This window comes from Pipistrellus kuhlii, unplaced genomic scaffold (genome assembly GCF_014108245.1).
Source record: "Pipistrellus kuhlii isolate mPipKuh1 unplaced genomic scaffold, mPipKuh1.p scaffold_m20_p_11, whole genome shotgun sequence".
Classification (NCBI taxonomy): Eukaryota; Metazoa; Chordata; class Mammalia; order Chiroptera; family Vespertilionidae; genus Pipistrellus; species Pipistrellus kuhlii.
The window spans coordinates 12,767,732-12,791,127 of NW_023425416.1; the positions used below are offsets into that span (position 1 = coordinate 12,767,732).

The following is a 23,396-nucleotide window of genomic DNA, read 5'->3' on the forward strand; positions in this document are numbered from 1 at the left end:
GCGAGGTTTGTGGAGGACTGGGTCTTTCCAGAATCAAGAAGTGAAGTAATATCCTAGATCTTAGAGAGAATGGGCATTCCATAAGAATACACTACCTGAATCTAATGGACCTAGGTATTTTACGTATTTTCTTGCACATCATTGTAAATTACTCTTAACTACTAGAGACCCGGTGCAAAAAAATTCATGCACTGGAGGGGTGGTCCCTCAGCCTGGCCTCTCACAGTCCAGGAGTCCTCAGGGGCGGGAGACAACCCAGCGATCAGGGGAAGGTGACGCCCTCCTACCTCTGCTGCTGCCACTGCTGGCAGCACCAGCCTCGGCCAACCCTGGTTACCTGAGCCCTGGGCAGCCGCCATATGAGGCTTGCCTATGCCTTAGGTCGGCCCTGGACAGTTGGGCAGCCACCATCCGAGGCTTGCCTGCATCTTGGGCCAGCCCTAGGCAGTTGAGGAGACTCAGGGACTCCGGAGGCAGGAACATGGAGAGGCCAGACCTGCCTGGGGTGGGCCCAGCTATGCCATGTGTCTGCCGCCCTGGTGCGGCTGAAGGGACTGGGCACGGCCATCTTGTGACTGTGTACTGCCATCTTTGAGGGCATGGCGTTCAGTTAGCATATTCCCTCCATATTGGCTGTGGGCACTGCCATCTTTGTGATGGTGTAATGGTCAATTAGCATATTTCCTCTTTAATAGATAGGATAGTTACTTTTTTCATATTTCTCATAATGAAATATAGATTCATTGGGGACTATTGGGTTGCTAATAATTTGTTATCTTGTGTCTACACAAGGTGTTCTGCTTCAGAGATAAATATAGTGAATACCTTATAGTAAGTAATAAATGTATTGGCCCTATTTGCCCTAGTCGTTGCTGTTAGGGAGATGCAACAAGATACAGGTCATTTATTTATGGAGTACCTATCGCATAGATAAGAGGTAAGAAAAAAATGATTTTTCTTTGCTTATAAAGGAAAGGAAGCAGCTACCTCCCTATGTCCCTGAAAAGGCCTCTGAAAATGTTAATTAATATTAGCTCTCTAATGTCATCTTCGAATTCCTAGGACTCATTCTTATTTAAAATGTAAATAGGAGAAAGCTCTCACTCTTCCTGTCACCTTGGGACTTAAATAGGATTTAATCTGTGCTGTCACCTCTGCCTTCTTTGGGACCCACTTGGCACTCTCAGGGGAACAAGAGAAATTTAATTATCCTTTGGATTAGAGAAATTAACTGTATAATTTGTTACAGATCTAATTCTTAAGGTATGTAAACAGCAAAATGTTTCTGGTAAAAATGAAAGCACCATTCCCTATCTTTATATAATATGGAAGGTGAGGGCTTTTGGCAGGAGCACTGAGAAATCTGGGGAAGTTTATTTTCCCACAGGGAGAATTATAAAATAAGTAAAGTTATATTTAGCTATTTTAGTTAGTGGTAAATTAAGTTAATTTAAAAGTTGACTTTAATATAAAAAACCTGTGAGAGCAATGTCCCTAAATTTGAATATTGTTTCTGCTGTGAACATTCTTCATAGATACCTCAGTTTAGATTTTTTTTCTTTATTTTTTTTAACCATGAGTGGATTTTGAATTTTATTTAATGCTCTCCCCACCCCCTCTGTCTTTTGCTTTTATCAAGATAGTTAAGTGGTGTATTAGTCAATGTTTTCCAGAGAAACTAAACCAATGAGATATATATAGAGAGAGAGAGAGAAAGACAGAGATTTATTATAAAGAATTAGCTCACAGCCCTAACCAAGTTTTGCTCAGTGGGTAGAGCCTTGGCCTGCGGATCAGAGTCCTGGATTTCATTCCCGTCAAGGGCATGTTCTTCCCTCCCCCGGCCCTGGTCAGGACCAGTGCGGGAGGCAACTAACTGATGTGTTTCCCTCTCTTCCTAAAAATCAATGGGAAAATATCTTCAGGTGAGGATTAACAAAAAACAAACACACAAAAGAAATGAATTGGTTTACAGTTAGGGAGACTAAAAACTCCAAAAATTTGCATTTGGTAAGTTGGGAGACCGAGGAGAGTTGATGGTATAGTTCCAGTCTGAATGTCAGAGATTCAGGAGAGCTGATGTTTCAGTTTGAGTCCAAAGATGTGGGAAAAAGATCACTGATATTCTGGCTCAAAGGCAGGCAGGTAGGCAGGAAGCATTCCCCTTACTCCAGGAAGGCTCAGTCTTTTTTCTATTCAAATCTTCAGTTAATTAGATGAGACTCACCCACATTGGGGAGGGCAATCTATTTTCCTCATACAATCCATCTGTATGTTAAACTCATCCAAAAACATCCTTAGAAACATCCAGAGTAAAGTTTGACCATATATCTTGACACCCTGTGGCCCAGTCAAGTTGACACATAAAACTAACCATCACACATAGTATAGAAAAAAAATAGAAAAAGCCAAATATATTACTGAACTCCTAGGGGGGAAAACATGTGTATGCATCTAAGAATTTTTTATTTAAAGCTAAAAAGAGTCCTTTCATTAAGCAATACTCTGCAAAACCCCCAATATTCTGTGTTGTACTTTTCCAATTATAAAATAAAAGGAATATAAAAAGACAGGCAATCCAAATTGTAGGATAAAAGCTAACTATATTTTATTTTCTCACATTAGTCTAAGCTACCCAATTCAGAATCTAATGTGCGCCCTAGCTGGTTTGTCTAGTGAATAGAGTGTTGATCCTGGTCAAGTGCAAGTACCTTGATTGCAGGCTTCATCCTGGCCCCAGTCATGGCACATGTGGGAGGTAACCAATTATGTGTCTCCTCACATTGATGTTTCTCCCTCTCCTTCTCAATCTCTCGAAAAATCAATGGGGAAAAAAAATAAAAGTCCATGGAAAAGTATCCTGGGGTGAGGATTAACAACAAAAACAACAACAACAACAATATTTAGAAATCAATGGGAAAAAAATAAAAGTCAATGGAAAAGTACCCTGTGGTGAGGATTAACAACAACAACAATAATATTAGGGCAGGAGTTGGCAAGTAACTATTTTCTATGAAGAAGCAGATTTGTGGGTCATAAGCCTCTGTCCCAATTTTGCTGTTATCTATATACATAAATGAATAGGCATAGCTGTATTCTAGCACTTTCTATACAAAAACAGAAAATAGGCTGGGTTGGCTTTCAATTTGTAATTTGCAGACCCCCAGTGCTAGAAGAAAGGACATAATGTGGCTATCTTGTAAAAAAAAAAAAAAGAAAAGAAAAAAAAGACAATAAAATTCAAAACCCATTATGGTTAAGAAAAAAATTTAAGCTGAAAAATTTACATTTTAAAAGGTATCTATGAAAAACCTGCAAACTTTCTACTTAATGGGTATTACAAGTGTCCTTTTGAAAATCAAGAAGACAAATACCTGCAATCACCACTTTTATTCAACATTATGCTACAGTTCCTAGATTGCACAGTAACACAAGAAAAAAATAAAAACCATGAAGACTAGAGGAGAAAAACCAAAACAGTATTGTTCCCAGAAAATAAAATCTATATAGCAAACCTAAAAGAATGTACAGAAATAAATAATTCAAATTTTATATAGATCTGACATGAAATCAACATACAAATATTAATTATATTTCTATATACATAATATATAATGTACTGAAATGAAAAATATCTACAATTTGAGATGCCTGGCAATAGATAAACCTAACAAAATAAGTAAGACTTATATTCAGAAAATTATAAAATTCTATTCCAAGAATACTCTAAAGAAGTAAAGAGTCCTAGCTGATTTACTCAGTGGATAGAGTCTAAAGGGTCCCAGGTTCAATTCCAGTCAAGGGCATGTATGTACCGCAGTTGTGGGCTCCTCCCTAGCCTAGGCCCTTGGTCAGGACCCGTGCAACCAATCAATGTGTTTCTCTCATTTCGATTTTTCTGTCTTTCCCTCTCTCTCTTACTCCCTAAATACCAATGAAAAAATATCCTCAGGTGAGGATCTTTAAAAAAAAAAAATATCTTGCTAATGGTTAAGGCAGTACCATAAAGATGTTAAGTTTCTCAAATTTGATCTACAGATTTAATACAATTCCAGTTATAAAAAATCTCAATAAGATTATGTGTGCCAAAACCGGTTTGGCTAAGTGGTAGAGTGTCGGCCTGTGGACTGAGAGGTCCCAGGTTCAATTCTGGTCAAGGGCATGTACCTTGGTTGTGGGCGCATCCCTGGTGGGGGGGGGGTGCAAGAGGCAGCTGGTCCATATTTCTCTCTCATCAACGTTTCTAGCTCTCTATCTCTCTCCCTTCCTCTTTGTAAAAAATCAATAAAATATATTTTTTTTAAAAAAAAATTATGTGTGGTTTTTGAGGGGGGAGCATTCCATATGTTTTATTATGATTAGTTTTTATTATGATTTCCACTTTTAAACATATATAATAGGTATATTTTTAAATTTTCAAATTATGAGAATACTTTTGTCTTTTTCCTAATTTAATTCCATTTTAATCAGAACAGGTGATTAGTTGAAATTTATTGAGATTTGATATAAAATTTACTTTGTAGTCAATTTTAGTACATGCCCTTATATTTGAGAAAAATGCATATTCTTCAATGCATTGTTGGGATCTAGGTACACAGTTCTGGATTGATACTCTCTTAGCACTTTGATTATATACTACAGTATCTCTGGTTTCTACCGTATATTCCAGCGTATAAAACAACCGGGCGTATAAGACTACCCCCTAATTTTACAGTTAAAACATAGGTTTTTAGGGTGTTGATTCCTTTAGAATTGAGGACAGTGGTCTTTATAAAGACCACTAAGCCACGGGAATTTTAAAAGCCTGGTAGTTGGAGTGGGTGAAAAATTAAAAGAATTTAATTGTTTTCCTTCAGTGACCACACACAACATGAAAATTTATTTGTGTTTTCCAACTTCCTATTTTGACAACCAGGAGTTGGACAAAATGTTATAAAGGATATGATATATAAAATTTTTAGATAAAAGTGTTTGAGTCTGAAACAAAATTTTTATGTACACTGTCCACCTTTTGAGTGTTCAAACGATGTTTTTTTTTTTTAAATATATATTTTATTGATTTTTTACAGAGAGGAAGGGAGAGAGATAGAGAGCTAGAAACGTCGATGAGAGATAAACATCGACCAGCTGCCTCCTGCACACCCCCTACCAGCAATGTGCCCACAGCCAACGTACATGCCCCTGACTGGAATCGAACCTGGGACCTTTCAGTCCGCAGACCGATGCTCTACCACTGAGCCAAACCGGTTTCGGCCAAACAATGTTTTATTAAATGTAAATTGGTAGCATAGTTTTCAGCCTTAAAATTATGGGTTCGTACACAAATTTTGTTTGTTGGAATTATTTAATAGGAATTTGTGGCACAAGTTTTCTTTCATGTTGCTTTGTAAATCTTATTAAGAATTTGTCTTAATCTAATTATTGATATTTTCTGTATATCTCTGTCCACCCAATTATAAACTACTCGTGATCTTGTATTGTCTTTAAAGTAATTTCTGCCAAGGCAATTTGCCTTATGTGTGAAAGATTTTCATTAAATATCTGAAGAATTAGCGACACATTTCATTTGTGATTAGCCTGAACTCTTAAAGGCAGCATTTGTGTTATACTTGTTTTATATTTCCAACATCCAGCATACTGCCTTTGCAATCAGCATGTCTTTTGAATTGCTTTTGAAAGGTTTAGTTTGATCCTTATATTTTAGTGTCAAGGGAAAATCAGCAAGTTGGTTTCACAGTAAATTAGAGGAATTTTCTCATTTAAGTTACGAAAACTAAAGAATATTTTTATTAGAATTCTGTGAATTAGCAGAGTTGGAGAAGAGTTTTTAACAATTAAGGGGCAATATGTTTTCTAAAGATGATCAAGAACTAATTAGCAGAAACTTCTGTATCTGCCTTATGGATAGTAATAACAAAGCAGATTAAATTTTTTCCCTCTTCTAAAAACGCAGGTTCTTGTTAAACCTTTGGGTGACCGAGGATACCTTTTTCTTCTCTCTCCTTTTCAAATGGCTTCTCCATATGGTAGGTAATGTCTTTAATTTTTATAATTCTTTTTTAAGTTTTTAGCTAAAACACATTGCCAATTAATTTGACTTCTGTTTTTTTAGAACATCAAACTGCCAGATCTCGAATCCTACATGCTTTGTTTCTATTTCAAGAATCTAGAGGCATAGTTACTTGTAAGTTCTTTGACTATCTTAATCCAGTCTTATAGATACGTATATTGAAAATTTCCAGATAACTCTAAGCAGTTTGTTTTTCTTATGTCATGTTTTAGGAAATACTGGGGTAGTAAGAAATATTTGCAATGTAAAGTACAAATTATATGACTTGATTTATTTTTTTACTATGAAAAATTATTTGGGTTTTAATAGTTCCCCCCCACACACACACTAAATGTTAATTATAATTGTTATAACACAATAGCTTTTGGGGGTTTTATAAAATATGATTTTTTAAAAAAATCTTAGTTCATTTTTGCATTCAGATTTTAGCAATTGTAAAAGCATCATGTGCTGGCCTAAATATTAGGCCATTCAAATTTAATTGGAATTTTTCACACTGATATCAGACAAAATCTGCTTTTCACCATTCCTAAGAACTAACTTTAGTGCTATTGTAAGATAAAGTTCCCACTAATGGCTTTCACTGTTAGATTAAGAATGAGATTCTCAGTTGTAGCACTCTGTGCCTGCATATCTCCTTATAGGGATAGAGTTCTTAGGAAGGTGTTATAACAGGAAAGAATGCCTGGGTAGGACTATCTTATGAGGAGCCTCATATCTTGCCCTGCTTCTTTATTTCTCCTGATATTTTGCTTGCCCCAAGTTGGAAGGCCTAATTACAAAAGGAAATGAGATCTTCAATGAGAGGGTACTTTTCCCTTTAAAAATATGTTCTATAATTTTCTTTGTTTTAGTTTCTCATCGGCTTGTTTTAGTCCCCTAGACTTAGAAACATGTGATTTATATATTTCTAGGTTACATATATGTATTAAGGTACATACGAGTTTGGTTCACCATTAATGTATGAATGTTAACATTTCTTTGGTATAATATATAGATCTGTATTTGATTAGTTTCTTCATTGCTAACATGGCGTACTTTTTTTGTTTACAGCACAAAAAGGTTCAACCAATGTAGCACCACCGGAAAGACATGAAAGCATGCAAGATATATTAAAAATAACTCAGTTTTTACAATTTGCTTTGATTCGGTGTCGAAAGGAATTCAAAAATATAAATAGTATAAATTTTCATTCTGTCGTTGAAAAGTATGTAAGTGAATTTTTTAAGCGAGGTTTTGGTTCAGGTAAACGAGAGTTTACTATGTTTCCATATGATTCACGATTAGATGATAAAAAATTCTTATACCCAGCTCCAAGAAATAAATCTCATATTGATGATTGTTTGCGCACCTATATTTTTCGGCCTGAAATGTATCAGTTACCTATTTGTCAGTTAAAAGAGCTGTTTGAAGACAATAGAAAACTTCAACAATTCGGTCAACTTTCAGATTATGAAGGCCACGAAGAAATGAATGGCACAAAAAAGAAATTTGGGAAACGAAATAACTCGAGGGCTGAGACTATTAAACCTGGAAAGCAGAAGTCATCTCACTCTTTGGATTATGATAAGGATAGAGTCAAAGAATTGATTAATTTGATTCAATCTAGGAAAAAAAATGTGGGTGGGGACTCAGACACAGAAGATACGAGAAGCAAAACTGTCTTGAAGAGGAAGCTTGAGGATCTACCTGAAAATATGAGAAAGTTCGCCAAAACCAGTAATTTAGCTGAAAATTGCCATCTGTATGAAGGTAAAATATCAGTTTGCTCATACAATATAAAAATAACCAAAAATATAGTAAAGTAGTTCTGTCTTTGCTTCTAGGATAGGGATCTGCAGATTACAAAATGAAAGCCAATCCAGCCTGTTTTCTGTTTTTGTAAAGAAAGTACTGGAATATAGCCGTGCCTGTTCATTTATGTGTATTCATAGCTGCTTTCACACTATTATGGCATTTTATGGCCCACAAAGCCTAAAATATTTACTGCCCGGTCCTTCACAGAAAATAGTTATTTGCCAACTCCTACCCTACCACATTGGATTTCTGAATTGTGTAGCGTAGACAAATGTGAGAAAGTAAAGTATTCTCAGCTTTTAGCCTACTAATTGGACCACTTGTCCTTTTATATTTCTTTAATTTTATAATTCGAAAAGTATAAAATATTGGGGGTTTGAGGAGTGTTACTTAACGAGGGGAATCTTCTTAACTTTAAAATAAAATTTCTTAGATGCCATTGCTGTTTTTCTTAGATGCATACATATGTTTTTCTACCCTGGGAATCCAGTAATATATTTGCGCCCCCCCCCCCTTTCCCCCCTAGTTTTCTTTGCTTTAGTTGACATAAGAAGAAATGGGAGGCCTTTGTCTTAAATTTGTGTTTCAAAATTGCAACTATTTTAAAATACTTTATTATCTATATTTTTAAGATCTTTACACTGCTAGTACATAAGCATGAAATATGTTTCTTTATATTCAGTACCTTTTTGGTAACAGTCTACATTTTATGCTGCTGCTACTGTTCTTATTAACTAGGCAGATATTTAATAACATGTGGCTAGTGTCTGCCATATTGGATAGTGCAGAAAGCTTAATTTAAACAACAAAAATTAATTTCCTTTGTTAAACCAGCTAAACCACTTTACTGAACAGTACAGATCAAGAACATTTGCATCTTTGCAGAGAATTTTATTTGACAGTGTTGTTTTCAATAACTTTTTTTACATTTTCTAACGTATCTTTGTCCGTATTCTTATCACCTGGGTGACTTCCTAGCTTCTATCACTCACTTCAGTATGATGCTCTTCTCAATACTGCTTTGCTAATTTGCCACCGATCTCAGTTTCTGTATTCATCTTGCAGGTTTTTTTCTGGGTTGGCAACATCTACCCTGAGTAGCCATATTCCCCATTCTTCCTTTACATGCTCCTTAGTTAAAGCTCATCTTTCTCAGAATATGTCTTGATTAGCCATTTACTTCTATTTCTTTCTTTTTGAAGCATCTTTGATTTCTCTCAAGCATTCATATCTATGCAGTTCAGATTCCTCCAGAATAAATTTCTAGATGTTCTGCTCCTTGATGCTTTTCATCTCCTTTAGCTTATGCTGGATTTCTGCTGTGTGCTGAACCTGTTGACTGTGTCTGATCCATACTGTCAACATGTATCTTGAGATTTAAGATCTTCCTATGTACTAGGTGCTTTATATATGTGGACTCATTTAGTTCTTGAATACTAGACATTACTATCCTTATTTTACAGACAACAAAGTAATTTCTGAGATATTAAATAAGTATCTAAAGCTATGTAGTTCACTAATCCATGATTGAACTCAGTTCTAACTAACTATAAAGTATTGTTCCTAAACTTGGCTCTATTTCCTAGCACTGAGCACATGAGAGGCGAGATAAGTAAAGTTTGGTGCCATTTTTAGTTGATATTGACTAATTTTGCACATGTGAAAAAGTGTGGGTGAAAATCAGGCTTTATCAATAAAATGATGGTGAAGCCGTGCTAATTATAATAGACCAAAGGAGAAATGCAGCAGGGCAAGGGATGGATAGGTTAAACTAGAACAGTGATGATCAGACTTGCATTTCTAGGTGTTCCTCACTTGTTTCTTTGTAGTCATTTTGCACACTTTAGTTCTGATTACTAAAATTAGAGATTTAAAGATTATATTCTAACATCTAAAATACTCTGATCTTTTTTTTAAGTAAATGTTGATTTTTTTTTTTTATTTTTTTTTTGAGAGAGAGAGAGAAAAAACATGCATGAGAGAGAAATATCATTTGGTTCCTTCCTGTATGCGCTCCAACTGGACTGGAAATTGAACCCATAACCTAGGTATGTGCTCTGCCACCTTTTGGTGTACAGAGGGATGCTCCAGTCAACTGAGTCACACCAGGCAGGGCTAAAATACCTTGATCTTGATTTGGTGGTAAACCCATTCATTTAGTAAGAGGTAACCTTCCATCTTCCCTACCCTCTTTAACATAAACTTTTAAAGATATGATTTATATACAATGTACCCATTTTAAGGGCAATTTGATGAATTTTTATAGCTATGTTAATACTACTTCAATATATAGAACATTTTTAATGTACTATCACTCCAATATATAAAACATTTTTATTACACTGCCTTATATTCCTTGGAAGCTAATCTCACCCCAACACTGATCTGCTTTCTGCCTCTGTTGATTAATTTTGCCTGCTGTGTATACATATATAATTAGAATCATACAGTATGTACTCTGCTCTTTGATGTTTTGTTTTTTGCTGTGGTACATTATAGCTTACCCAGGTTTTACTTTTCTTCAGCATTAAAAGCACATGACTTTCTGAATGTCTACCCCCTTTGCAAGTTTTTAAATATATTGTTTGCAGAATTCCCAGGTTTGTACCCGCTTAGAGCCAGCTCTTATAGTGCTTTCTGTTCTTAGTGCAAAGTTAGTATAGATTTTTTTAGATAATCTAGTCAATTGAGATAAGCCTTAGATGATAAGAATGTCAGACAGTATCTTAAGGACAAAACATCAAAGCTATAAAGGAGATAGAACTCAAATTAAGTCATGAGTTCTTTTTTTCCTTTAGGGAAATTTGTGTATCTTTCTAATATTTTGCAAAGTAGCAACAAATATTTTATTTCTTGTCCAGCATCTGGTTGACTTGGGGGTTTTGTTAGTAGATTTTAAGGAAACTGTAGTATGGTCATTAATAAATATATTATCCATATTACCAACTTGATGTTTAAGCTCATTTATCCATTAATAGATTTTTCAAATTATGTAAATAAATTTTCATTTAATAGGAATTTTGACCTATGTGCAAAAGTTTAGAACCAGTCATATTTGTAAAGGGATGGATGTACATGTAGTCGACTGAGTTCCTGCCCATAAATATCTATGATGATTAATTTTTATGTACATTCAATTTAAAAATTATTATGCTAGCCTTCCAAACTCAATTTTAAGAGATGACTTCTTTCTCTTTTCCCTTTAGAGTCTCCACAGCCCGTTGGCTCACTTGGGCGTGACACTGACTTGCAGCAGGATGATACCTCTAACTCTGGTGTTGCTGATATCCATAGGCTGTTTAATTGGCTATCAGAAACATTAGCAAATACACGCAATTCTGATGCATCCCTGACAGACACAGTCAACAAAGCCTTAGGATTGAATTCTGATGGTGCCTATGAAGAGCTGAGGCAAAAGCATGAATATGAATTGAATTCTAACCGAGATAAGAAAGAATATGAGCAGCTTACTTGTACAAACATTGAAAATGCACATTTTAAGGGCACTCGGAGCCCATTGCTAGACGCTGATACATCGTCTGTAAAGTATCCTGTTGCTCTTTCTACCAGTGAAGTAGGCACTGACCATAAAGTACATTTGAAAGAAGTAAGCTTTATATATTTTGATTATACGTTTGCTTTTGTGAATGTGTATATAAAAGAGAGGATGTGCTTTAATTGTTTTTTTTCTCCCTTTTAAAAAGAAAACATTTCAATAAGTGTCCAGGATAGTATCTCTAAGTTATCTCTTTTTACAAAGAGTTGACTAGAAAAGTAGTTTTCCTTCCTGATTGTAGGTTTATTGATAGTCCCAAGATTTACCTATGGTGATAACGTTAAGGCTAGACTATTTTTCAGAAATGGCTTATTGGAAGTTAATTCCATGTCATTTCATAATAAATTTGAATTCTCGAAACATTGGCTTTCTGCTAGAAATACCATTACCCATAGGTGAAGCAGATGAGGTGAGTAAAGTCAGTGCACTAGTATTACAAACAAGGTTAGGTGCTTTGAATTGCCTTTAAGATTACCACTGAAGTGACACTCAGCCTTACTTGACAGGGCATCCAGCTTATTTATGACTTCTGTTGAGTACTGATCTCTAGCTGAGAAGCAGTCTTATATTCCCCCAATAAGTGACTACATTACTGAGGAACAATACTAGGATGGCAACATCCTAAGGGCTTATTTCTAATTTACTCTTCATTTTCTCTTCCCTGCCTTTGGCTAAAAGTCATATGTATGTCCGTAGCATTTGTCCATGTAGTTTTCAGATACTTACTGCAGGGGAAGGATGATTGTAGGAGGCTCACTTTGGGAGATATGTAAAGTAGGCACTGAGAAACTAATTTATGTTGTTAGCATTTCCTAACATGTTTAATACTCTACATTGGGTTGTTAAAGGCCAAACTGAGCTCACCGCCTATGTTTGTAACTAAAGTTCTGTTGGAACACAGCCATGCCTGTTTGTTTAGATCACATGTGTCAAACACAAGGCCCGCGGGCCAAATCCGTCCCGCCAGGCCTTGCAATGTGGCCCGAACCGCGCTGTCATCACTGCACTCCGCTGTGTTTCCATCACAATGACAGTTTATGACTGTTCAGTAAACCATTCTGCCCGCGATTTAGGCTGGATTTTAGATTTTGGCCCCTTCTCTGATTGAGTTCGACACCCCTAGTTTAGATATTGCCTTGGCTGCTTTTTTGCACTACAATGACAGTGCTGAGCATCTGAGTATATGGCCCATAAAGCCTAAAATAACTTGGTGCTTGAATGAAAAAGTTGACCAACCTCAGTTCTAATTCAATATCAAATTATGTTTTGAAGGAAAGGTGTTTTAATGTAAAGCTGAAGTATTATTAATTTACCATGTTGATTTGACTAATTTTCAATGTTCAGATTGAAGGCTGTGAATTTGCTGTGAAAAAATGATTGTTTATTGACATTAAAATGAATTGAAAAGAGAGTTATTGAATATGTCCTTAATTTTTAGGAACCAAATTTAATTAACATGAGTAATTTTGAAGATTGCAGTTTGTGTCCCAACATTCCCATTGAACATGGATTCCATAAACAGTCTAAGTCAAATAATGTTGAAGAGACTGAAATACATTGGAAACTGATTCCAATTACAGGTAAGAACAAGTGTACTGGGAATTAGGTTCACTTGGTTTTACTTAGGGACCAGGGTTTCATTTTTTCTAGATCCTACTCTTGAGTGCTTTGTCTTGGCTCTGACATCTTCAGTGTCTTACTTGGAGCAATATAATGTTTATCAAGTGTTACTGTTCTTGGTCAGCATCAGCAAGTATCTGCAAAAAGTCCTGTTAAGAAATAGGGATTTAAAACATGCTTCTTCTCCGAATGGAGTTTAGCATGTAAATTTCCAAAAGAAAATTATTGGCAGAAATTGAGTTTCTAATAAGGTGAGATAAATACAGAGATGCAGTGATGGTCTTTGGACAGCCAGTAAATGCTATCTGCTCCAATTATAAGCTTTCTTACAATAAGCTGTCATCAAAGAAGTGGTCATATTGAAGTTCATCTATTTAAAAGAAAATTTGATTTCTTAGTATTGGATTATCTTGGCATAATTGGATCATTATGGAGAATGTCCTAAAATGCAAATATCCTGGGAAGCTTAATGAACCATGGGGTAAATATAGTTTAGCAAATGTTGAAAGATCATTTCGCAGTATCCTAATTTCTCTGTGCAAACACATGTATGAGCACCTATATACATAATCTTAAGATTCTAAGTTTTTATTCATCTTTGTTAGCTAAGCATTTCTTGAAATATTTCCAGGGCACATCTTTTCCATTTCTGGACCTTTGTTTAACCTTTAAAAGGGAAAAGTAGATTGATTTATAACCTAGAAGCTACTGAGACTTCCAAGGATTCTGAGAAGAATTTCTAAAACTTTGATAAATTTCCTTGGGCTTCAGCATCATTTTCTACTTAGCACCTTACCAGAGAGGGTAAGAGGCCTAAGAATGATGGTAGAGAGGCAACTGTTTCTCACTTGGGAGCTGAGGATGTCAGTGTTAGTGGGAGAACAGAATAAGGAAGTAATGGGTACAAGATGATTATCCTAACCATTCCTCATTTAGATACCATTACAGTTAATTTCAGAGCCATTCAAAGGCACAATATCTAGGTGTTGATATTTCATCATCAACTGAATAGAAAGGGAAGTAACTTCCCATTTCTGAATGAGCCTTTAGGATTATTTTAGGCAAATTAAGAACTACTTGGATTTGTTAGCATTTGGGATTGTCTCAGAGCTGCTTACTAGGTATCATCAATATCTGAAGAGAGTCTGCAATTCTAATGGATGCTTTCTGTCAGAAGGGAATGAAAGAAGCCCAGAAGACCAGCTGGGGAAACATGGTGAAAAACAAATGCCAGGTGAGAAGGCTCCCTTTGCTTTCCCTCCCTCCCACTGTGCCCTTCTTCAGAATTGCTACTTGCATTTCTGGTCTTCCATCAGGGCATCAATTTAAGTTCTGTTAATTACAGAAAATTTGGATTATATCATTTATATCATTACTTGATTTGTATCAAATATTTTATAAAGAATAAGAATATTTTATAAAGAATTTTACAAAGAAGTCACTACATATTCATAGAGATTACAGTTGGTTTTTCACCTACAGTCAATTCTATCTGATGTGATGATTTGGGAATGTTTTTCTTAATTCACTTCTGAAGGATGTTTTATGTGAAGCAGTCTTTAAGTTTCTCTTAATTTTATACAAATACATGGAGGTGAAGCCATTTATCTTTGTACCTTACTCCTAATCTTGAAATTTTTTTTTTAACCCAATTCTTCTTCTTATAATGGTAAAGTTAATTTCTGCAGATAATTTAAATTAGAGATTAGGGAACTTTCCCATTCCAGAAACATTTACAGGTAGTAACGATTAGCTAGTTGCAGTGGGTGTAACTAAAAGAGTCTTCTGTCTGAGCTCAGTCAGTTCAACGTCCCTGCATGGCCATAGGCTTTGTTTTCTTAGAGTTTGGTAGTGGGTCTTTTTTACTTATCGTTTTCTTGATCTTACTCTTTTAGAAATCTTAACACGTTAAGCGCCAAGCTTGTTTTGTCTTCCTTTCTGTTTCAGTCACTTGTGACTGACATGGTGCTTAATGTGTTAAGTGGTTTTTTGGGGGGAAGGAAAGCTAAATGAATTTTGATTTTTTTAGTAGTTCTTTACAGTTATTCCTCTCTTTTAGAAGTTAAAAAGACTTTTAGTTCAAGATTCTCTTGAAGAAAGATATTATATTTCCTAGATAAAGATGACCTAAATGGATACATGTAGGTGACACCATCCAAATCATTGTGTAGAAAGAACACTTGCAGCCCTGAGGCTTTCTTCTGCATCTTCCTATATAGTTACTGCTCTTCCTGCCCCTAGTAGTTACCACTAAATGTGACTTCTTTCATCACAGATTAGTTTTACCTGTTCTTGAATTTAAGATATATGGAACCTACCTGACCTCCTGTTTTGGGGTCTTTCACTGAACATTATGTCTGGGATTCAGCTGTGTTTTGTGTCTATCAGTAATTCTTTCTCTTCAGGAGCAGCAGGTATCTTGTTTATACTTCAAAATGCTTCATGAGCATCAGCAGTTTGCTTATTTGGCATGCCATCTTCATATATTATGATTAAAAGTACAAATATCTGAATACTACTTGCTTTTCATTTAAAAGACAAAGTATTGCAATGCTTGAATAACAATAGAAAACATGCATTATTATGGATATTGGCATGTTTCTTAATTGAGGAAGACATTTTAAAAATAAAATAAACCTACTAGTTAAAATCATATAGGGGAAATTTGTGCAAAATAAAATTAGATAGTGATCATTTGCATTTTTAAAATGGATTTGGTTTAGAGCCTTTTTAATATGGAGAATCCCCCAGGTAGATTTAAGTCATATTTCATCTTTTAAAAATTTCCTTTATCAATAGCCCTTCAAGAATAAGTTTATAGGTGTGAACTATAGCTATAGATTTTGGGGAGCAAGTATTTTATTTAAAATAATAAGTGATTCAGAAGTTTTTAAGTTACAGGTGGTCCTCAACCCATTTGTTTTATGAGGTACAATTAAAATCTTTAAACAAATTAGGCATTTGACATGGTACATAATTCAAGAAATACATAAAATACTTCAAAAAGTAAATCTTCCACTCCTAGCACAAACATTTTACATATGCACTAGACCCTATATTGAAATTTAAAAAGAATATTTAGTATTACTGAGTTATTTTCTGGAATTTGAATTTTCTGACTTACCAGTTAATACCATTTCAGTTCGTACCATGGTATTGGATATTTTGCTCCTCTTCTCTTCCACCTACAAACCTGCTATGGTTTTCTTACCCTGCGGACTGTACTTTTACAGCAGTTAATGCTTACGGTGGTTCATGGCAACCACTGGGGTTGATAGAGAAATGTTACAAGCTGACTGCAGCTGAGGCTGTTTTTTGTGTAAAGAGGGCATGCTGCTACACCTAGGTGAATAGGGAATTCACTGTATCTTTAAAGTACTATAGTTTTGAAAACTAGTACCTGGACTTTCTGACTTAGAGGCACCATTACATATACTAGAATAGCAATTTGTTATGGAATATTGGCTAAGATTTTTTTTTAATTAGTAATTTTTAAAGGATAAAATTGTGTAGTATCAATCTTATAGTCAAAGATCAGAAATTTTTTCTTTTTCTAAAATATATTAAATCGTTGTTAACGGTCTTTCCCCTTGTTTTTAAAAAGGGACTTAGGGTACCTGTTTTGAAATATAATTTCAAAAACATTTTGTTTGAATTTAGGATTTGTAGGCAGAGAGGGAATTATGTTCTTATGGGTTGAGCTAATTGTCAAGAGTCAAAAGTTAAATAATTCTATTAGCATCAGTTAGCTGAATGACCTCTTTATCTTAAATGATTTCTCTTGGAATTATTTTGAAACAAAATAAAAATACTTAAGAAAGCACTGTCAAAAATGTTACTCTTAATGCAACTTTGAAATATGTTCTTTTTCCGTATTATTGAGCCTTTTCCCCCCTGATAAATCGAAGTCCCTAACATTGTAGGAAATACCTCATAGGAGAAAGTAATCTGGAAACAAAATTAATTATCCTACATTATGAATACAACTCTTAAGTTGGACGTTATTCCCCCATTATTTTAGTTTGGCATTCTTTCAATTGCCTTACTCAAATTTTCCTATCAAAACTATCCTAATATATAAAAATCCAGGGGCTGTCATGACCAAGACAACCGGATGATCAAACAGCAGGCTGCTGGGGTGACCAGGCCAGCAGGGGCGTCAGTGAGGGACAACTGAACAGCAGGCTGCATGGGGTGACCAAGCCGGCAGGGGCGGGGGATAATGAGGGGCGAGGGGCGGGGGGAGAGGAAGTTGGGGGTGACCAGGTCTATGGGGGAAGGGGGAGCAGTTAGGAGTGATTGGGCAGGCAGGCAGGTGAGCGGTTAGGAGACAGCGGTCTAGGATTGTGAGAGAAATGTCCAAGGGGTCCCAGATTGGAGGGTGCAGACTGGGCTGAGGGGACCTTCCCCCTCTTGCGCGAATTTTGTGTACTGGCCCTCTAGTATTATATTACTACTAGAGGCCCGGTGCACGAAATTCATGCACAGGTAGGGTCCCTGGGCCTGGCCAGCAATCAGGGCTGATCAGGGCCTTCCATCTGCTGGTGGGGGGCCTTCCTTCATTCCGTACCACCCTCTGATGGCCAGCGGACATCATAGTGAGTGATCAAACTCCCAAGGGGACAGTTTTCATATTAGCCTTTTATAGACATAGATAGTAGACGGTACTTGACAAAGAATATAGGATTGGAGCAAGCTGTTGCAACTGACTATCCTGATTAAAACATGTCTATTAACGTCAGACAGAAAGGTAGGGAAGCAGAAATAACTTGTATTGATGCCAAATTGGCCCTTTTCGTACCATCATTTGTGATTTTTATTCTACCTTCCAATGTGTAATTAGTTCTAGTTACCTTTTTCCCTCTCAAGAAAATGTTTGTTTTTTCAAATGTTACTTTTTCAATCACTCTTACAATAAACTCTCCCTGTCTAGGTATGAAATCACCAGAAGAACAACTGGGGTGTCTGCCACCACAGGAGATCTTTCCTAGCGACCCCCGGGTAGTAAGTAGACAGAGAAGTTCTGATTACCAGTTTCCATCCTCTCCATTTACAGACACACTAAAGGGCACCACTGAGGAGAACGTGTTAACAGGTCAGGTGATGACAGTGGAGGAGCAGTGTGTGCCAGCAGCAGAGCCGCCTGCAGTGAACGAAACCACAGAGAGCACAGTGTTAGGAGAATACAATATCTTTTCTAGGAAGATAGAAGAGATTTTGAAGCAAAAGAATGTTTCATATGTCAGTAGAATTCCCACACCTGTCTTTTCAACACAAGAGAAGATGAAACGACTTTCTCAGTTCATATATTCTAAGACTTCCAAAGCTGGTGTACAGGAGTTTGTAGATGACTTGCATGAGAAACTAAATTCTATTATCAAAGCAACAGCCAAGGGTGGGAATTGGCCACCAGTCAGTCTTAATGGTTCTGGTACTAAGATAGCATTGAATTCTCTAGGAAGACATATCATACCAGTTTCCTCAAGTGACTTCAATAAACACCTTGAACCACTTTATAGTGATACTTTGAAAAACACCATCTCTACTGAGCAGCATCCTTCAACTTTGGGTTTAACTGAAATAGAAGTGAACCAGCCACACCATGCCTCGGAGCTAATGGTGACTTCTGATCATACTGTACCTGATGATACTGCTCAGGAAACCGAAAAAGAAACAAAACCACCCAGTGATGTAGACATTTCTGCCCAGCCAGCTCTTTCAAATTTTATAAGCAAATTAGAACCTGAAGTATTTAACAGTTTGGTTAAAATCATGAAAGATGTCCAGAGAAATACTGTGAAATTTTACATTCATGAAGAAGAAGAGAGCGTGCTCTGTAAAGAAATAAAGGTAACTAAAAGAGAGGTTTATATATTGTATGAACTTGACGTGTTGGATCTGACTTCTATAAAGATTATTTTTTAATATATTTTAATAATTTAATGCAGAATGGAATGAAAGACTTAAGTTCAACTAAACTGAAAACTTGTGATGTAAATATCTTAGAATTTAGATTATTGGTTAAAGACCATTGTTACATACTGCAAATACCTTTAAACTATTCAAAGATTTTAAATATTTCTTACTTGGGTTTTTAATGACAGGGAGGGAAAGATACAGAGGGATAAAGGAATTTGTCAGTATTTACCCCATGGGTTTTATCAAATAAAAAAATAAAACTGTCCAGGAATAACCTTATGATAAAATATTTTGGTGTTTCTTGATGCCTGATCATGTCAGGTTCCCAATAGCCTTTATTGATCAAAAAATACTATGATCCTGAAAGACTCCCCAGTCATGAAAGAGTCTTCACTGCAAGATCTTTTTTTTTTTTCTATTGAAGCTACAGAGTAGATGAGGGCTTTTAGTTTTAAAAACAACACATGTATTTTTGTGTGTGTATAGGGTTAGACATAGGTCTACAAAATAATAGGTATGTAAATTGTATATCCAAACAGTTCTGTGGGTTTAATAAGCAATTATAATTCACTAACCTGTAGGATTTTAATTCCTTAAGGGAATGCCTTATGTTTTAAAATAAATATGTGCTCTACTTACATAATTTACTTGACATGATGAATTTCTGATTGTTTTGTAAGAGAAAGCAAAAGAAACTATAAGTGACTTATAAGCCCAGAGTGACCCTGAAACTCCATGCTGCTGATATGTCCTGAGCCTTTGTCATTTTGGGGATCTCCTATTAATGTCCACATGCTTCATGTGGTGTGCCCAGGAGAACCGAGCATGGAAATGAGAGTGCGCTCAGTGTGTCTTTAATTCTTTGTGGTTTCTTGGGAGGATGCAACCATACTTACTAAGAATTCAGTTCCTTGGTTGCATTTTGTCTTGTTTGATTGAACATAGAGCTTCTCTATTTTTCCCAGCGCCAGAACATGTGCCCAAGGATGGTACTCTGGGCCATAACTGCATATTGGTGTGGGGCTACATGAGAACCAAGAGCCTCGTGTATTCAGCATTACTCCACCTCCCCCCACCACAATTTGAAACTGATTATAACACACAGGAAATGCTTTTAATTCAGTCTGGAGTGGATTAAGTCATATTTCTGTTGTTCAAGGGTGGGAAAGCTCATTTACAAATCTGATAGGAAATCAGATCAGAACTTTTTAAATCAATATCATTGGACTATTTCGGGCAAAAATGTTATCAAGAATAAAAATGGTGAATAAAATGTTAGTTTCCTAAAGATTTCTGGAGTCAAACTGAGTTGTTATTGTAAAGTAAAACCTCGATATAAAGGACTAATTCAGGTGAGAGGGTGTCTGTTAAAGCTAAAAGTTCATTATATAATCCATTATATAATAAAGGTTTTCCGAATATGTATGTTAAGAAATTGATAAATTAGTTTACCCGTTTCTACTTTATGTATGAAAAGTTTAATTTCACAGAAATGTTTTCTATTACAGGAATTTAAAATGTATACTAAATAGGTCTAATAAGTGTTTGCATTCACTAGTCACCAAGAGTAACAAATGCACATGACTAGCACACGTCAGAACATCAGCTGACATGTGTTGAAACTACTACAGAGTCACGCTACATGACAACAGATCATTTGCTGAACACTGTTTATAAGCAGTGACTTTTAAAAAATATATATTTTATTGATTTTTTACAGAGAGGAAGGGAGAAGGACAGAGAGTTAGAAACATAGATCTGCTGCCTGCTGCACACCCCTCACTGGGGATGTGCCCGGAACCAAGGTGCATGCCCTTGACTGGAATCGAACCTGGGACCCTTCAGTCTACAGGCCAATGCTCTATCCACTGAGCCAAACTGGTTTTGGCTATGAGCAGTGACTCTTGAATTTAAATATGTATACTTTAGTTGTAGATAAGTAATACTTATATCAGCAAAAATTACCAGTGGGGTTTTGTTTTTTGTTTTTTTCCAACACAGGACTATTTGCTAGAATTTGTTTAAAATAACAGTGAAATAATAACAAAAAATTAACCTATAAATTTAATTATAAGCAAATCTTGGTTAAAAGCATTTTAAAATTAATGGTGTTAATTTTCACATGACATACAGACTGAAAAATTTGTCCGTTAAATCCGAAGTCCATTAAATCAAGGATTTACTGTATGCATTAAAATGAACTCTCATTTAAAATTCTTAATGTAAAAAGACGAACAATTATAAGCAGGCCTGACAGTAATTTATCTTATTATCCGACCGTAAGCTGCTCTCAGATCTGCCCAGAAGCTTTACAGGTTAAATCAAAATCAAATTCTTTTGATCTACTTTAGTTTGGAGCTCCATAGAAACAACCCCTGAGGGTGTGATACAAAGACCAGTAGACTGGTTTTGAGGTAAGCTGGGTTTAGATTTATACCAACTAGCCTGCCAACCTTGAGAATATGAATTTGCTCCTGTGTCTGAAAAATGAGGAATGTGACTTCCAGGATCCTGCAGTTTGCTTCAGAGTGTTTCCAGCAAGCTAAGGGAGATCTGCTTGGACAAGCATGTGTCCTTTGAAAGGTAGTACCCTTTTGGGAATGTTGTGAGTTAAATGAGTGGTCAGAAAAGTGGTTTGTAATTCTGAAGGAATATACCAATAACATTACTGCAGATAACCAAGGGTCTGCTTTGGGGGGGAAAAAAAAAAAAAGGAAAATGGGAGTGAGGAAATGGTTGATGATTGGGCTCTGGGTTGCCTAGAATAAGTAGTGGAGCTGGGTTAAGAACCTGGGCTAATCCATTGTTTGTACTACGGTTTTGTGTTGTTGTTTTTTATACCCCACACTGTCGTTTACTTAGCTTCGATTGCATAGCATTGTAATGTGGCTGTGACCATTCAGTTCTGAGCTTTAGATTCAATAAAAGCAGACTTGATGATCCCTAAGACTTGGATCTAGCTTAGTTTATCAGTTTATTTTGCAGTTCTAATGTTAAGTGGATGTTTGCAAAAGAGCTTTATAATGTTGATTTAGTTTTGTTTTCTTAACAGGAATATCTTATCAAGTTAGGCAATACAGAATGTCATCCAGAACAGTTTTTGGAAAGAAGATCAAAAATAGATAAACTATTAATTATTATTCAAAATGAAGACATTGCAGGCTTCATTCACAAGGTAGACTAAGTCAAATTTACAACTTATTTTGGGTTACAAAACATCCTTATAGAATCTTACTGCCTTTGAAACTAAAACTGTTGGTTTTTAAAATATCCTCATAAGCTTTAAAGGAGATAAAACTTTGAGGTTTGGATATTTAGGGCTGAGACCTAAACAACCCTTGTATGAATCAGCTTCTGAGATTCAAGTCTGTACCCCTATAAAATTTTAAATGGCAGCACATTACAAACCTATGTCACTCAAGTCTGCTGACTCTCTTTATATTTAGTCATCTCTTCATTTGTATGTCCCAGGTAAAACCCAATTTTACCCCCTTTGCCAAACTGGCAATTAATTATCCCTTAGATTTGGAGGTACCCCATTTAGCCTTTTTTGAAATTATTATCCTTTATTAAGGTGTTACATATATGTCCTATCCCCTCATTGCCTCTCACCCCCTGGTGTCTGTGTCCAGTGGCTATCCTTCTTGCATGCATACCCAGTTAGTCTTATGAGCCTCTCTCAAGTACTGCTGCCCTTTGAAGCCTTTCCGAACTGTTCAGTGTCATGTAGGTTCTTGCTCTCGTTTGAACTGATTGTACTCACAGGGCCAGACAAGCTAGCATTTTTAATTGTTTCCAGATCTATTCTGCCTTTTCCTTAGTGTTTTCTAGCAATGGTAGGTAGAAAAAAACCGATTACATAAATGTTGGTTTATATATTTGGAAATAATGTTGGGAATATTTTGTGCTTGGCTTAGGTTAGCCATAGTGCATTTTGTTAATACTTCTCTTGTAGGTTATTTAACACTAGGGTCAGTTCATTCCCTTATTTGTCCTTATTTCTGTTTTTATTTTGTTACTTAAATAGGTACCTGGCCTGGTGACTTTAAAGAAGCTCCCCTGCGTTAGTTTTGCTGGTGTTGATAGTCTGGATGATGTTAAAAATCATACATACAATGAATTATTTATATCTGGAGGTTTTATTGTTTCTGATGAATCCATTCTAAATCCAGAAGTTATCACAATTGGTAAGATTTATGCATTCTTTTGAGCACATAACTTCTCTCTTGCCTAAGTTTTTCTCCATAACTCACTCACACTTGTTACTGTATTATCCATTCAGCCAGTCATAGATAACTAGTACATTTCCATTCATTTTCTTGAGCTTTTTACCTCAAATTCCCCATTCTTAGTCTTTACAAATAATTTCCTCTAAATTTGTTCTAAAGCAAGTAAGGCTCTCTATACCTACTGCACTTGGATTACTTCTGGTTT

The 23,396-nt window shown here is 35.8% G+C and overlaps 1 protein-coding gene across 8 annotated transcripts in view; it reads left to right on the plus strand.

The window, feature by feature from the left end:
- Positions 1 to 23,396, plus strand: part of TASOR (transcription activation suppressor) — a 62,150-nt gene that overhangs the window by 33,103 nt on the left and 5,651 nt on the right. For 2 of the 8 annotated variants that reach the window (XM_036430803.2, XM_036430808.2), the window contains exons 12-20: positions 5,954 to 6,026; positions 6,113 to 6,184; positions 7,124 to 7,822; positions 11,074 to 11,474; positions 12,862 to 13,003; positions 14,218 to 14,277; positions 17,977 to 18,893; positions 22,015 to 22,137; positions 22,990 to 23,149. In XM_036430803.2, coding sequence (XP_036286696.1) covers positions 5,954 to 6,026; positions 6,113 to 6,184; positions 7,124 to 7,822; positions 11,074 to 11,474; positions 12,862 to 13,003; positions 14,218 to 14,277; positions 17,977 to 18,893; positions 22,015 to 22,137; positions 22,990 to 23,149 — 2,647 coding nt within the window. The remainder of the gene's footprint in view (positions 1 to 5,953; positions 6,027 to 6,112; positions 6,185 to 7,123; positions 7,823 to 11,073; positions 11,475 to 12,861; positions 13,004 to 14,217; positions 14,278 to 17,976; positions 18,894 to 22,014; positions 22,138 to 22,989; positions 23,150 to 23,396) is intronic. The other 6 variants (XM_036430805.2, XM_036430809.2, XM_036430807.2 and 3 more) reach the window with 4 other exon arrangements.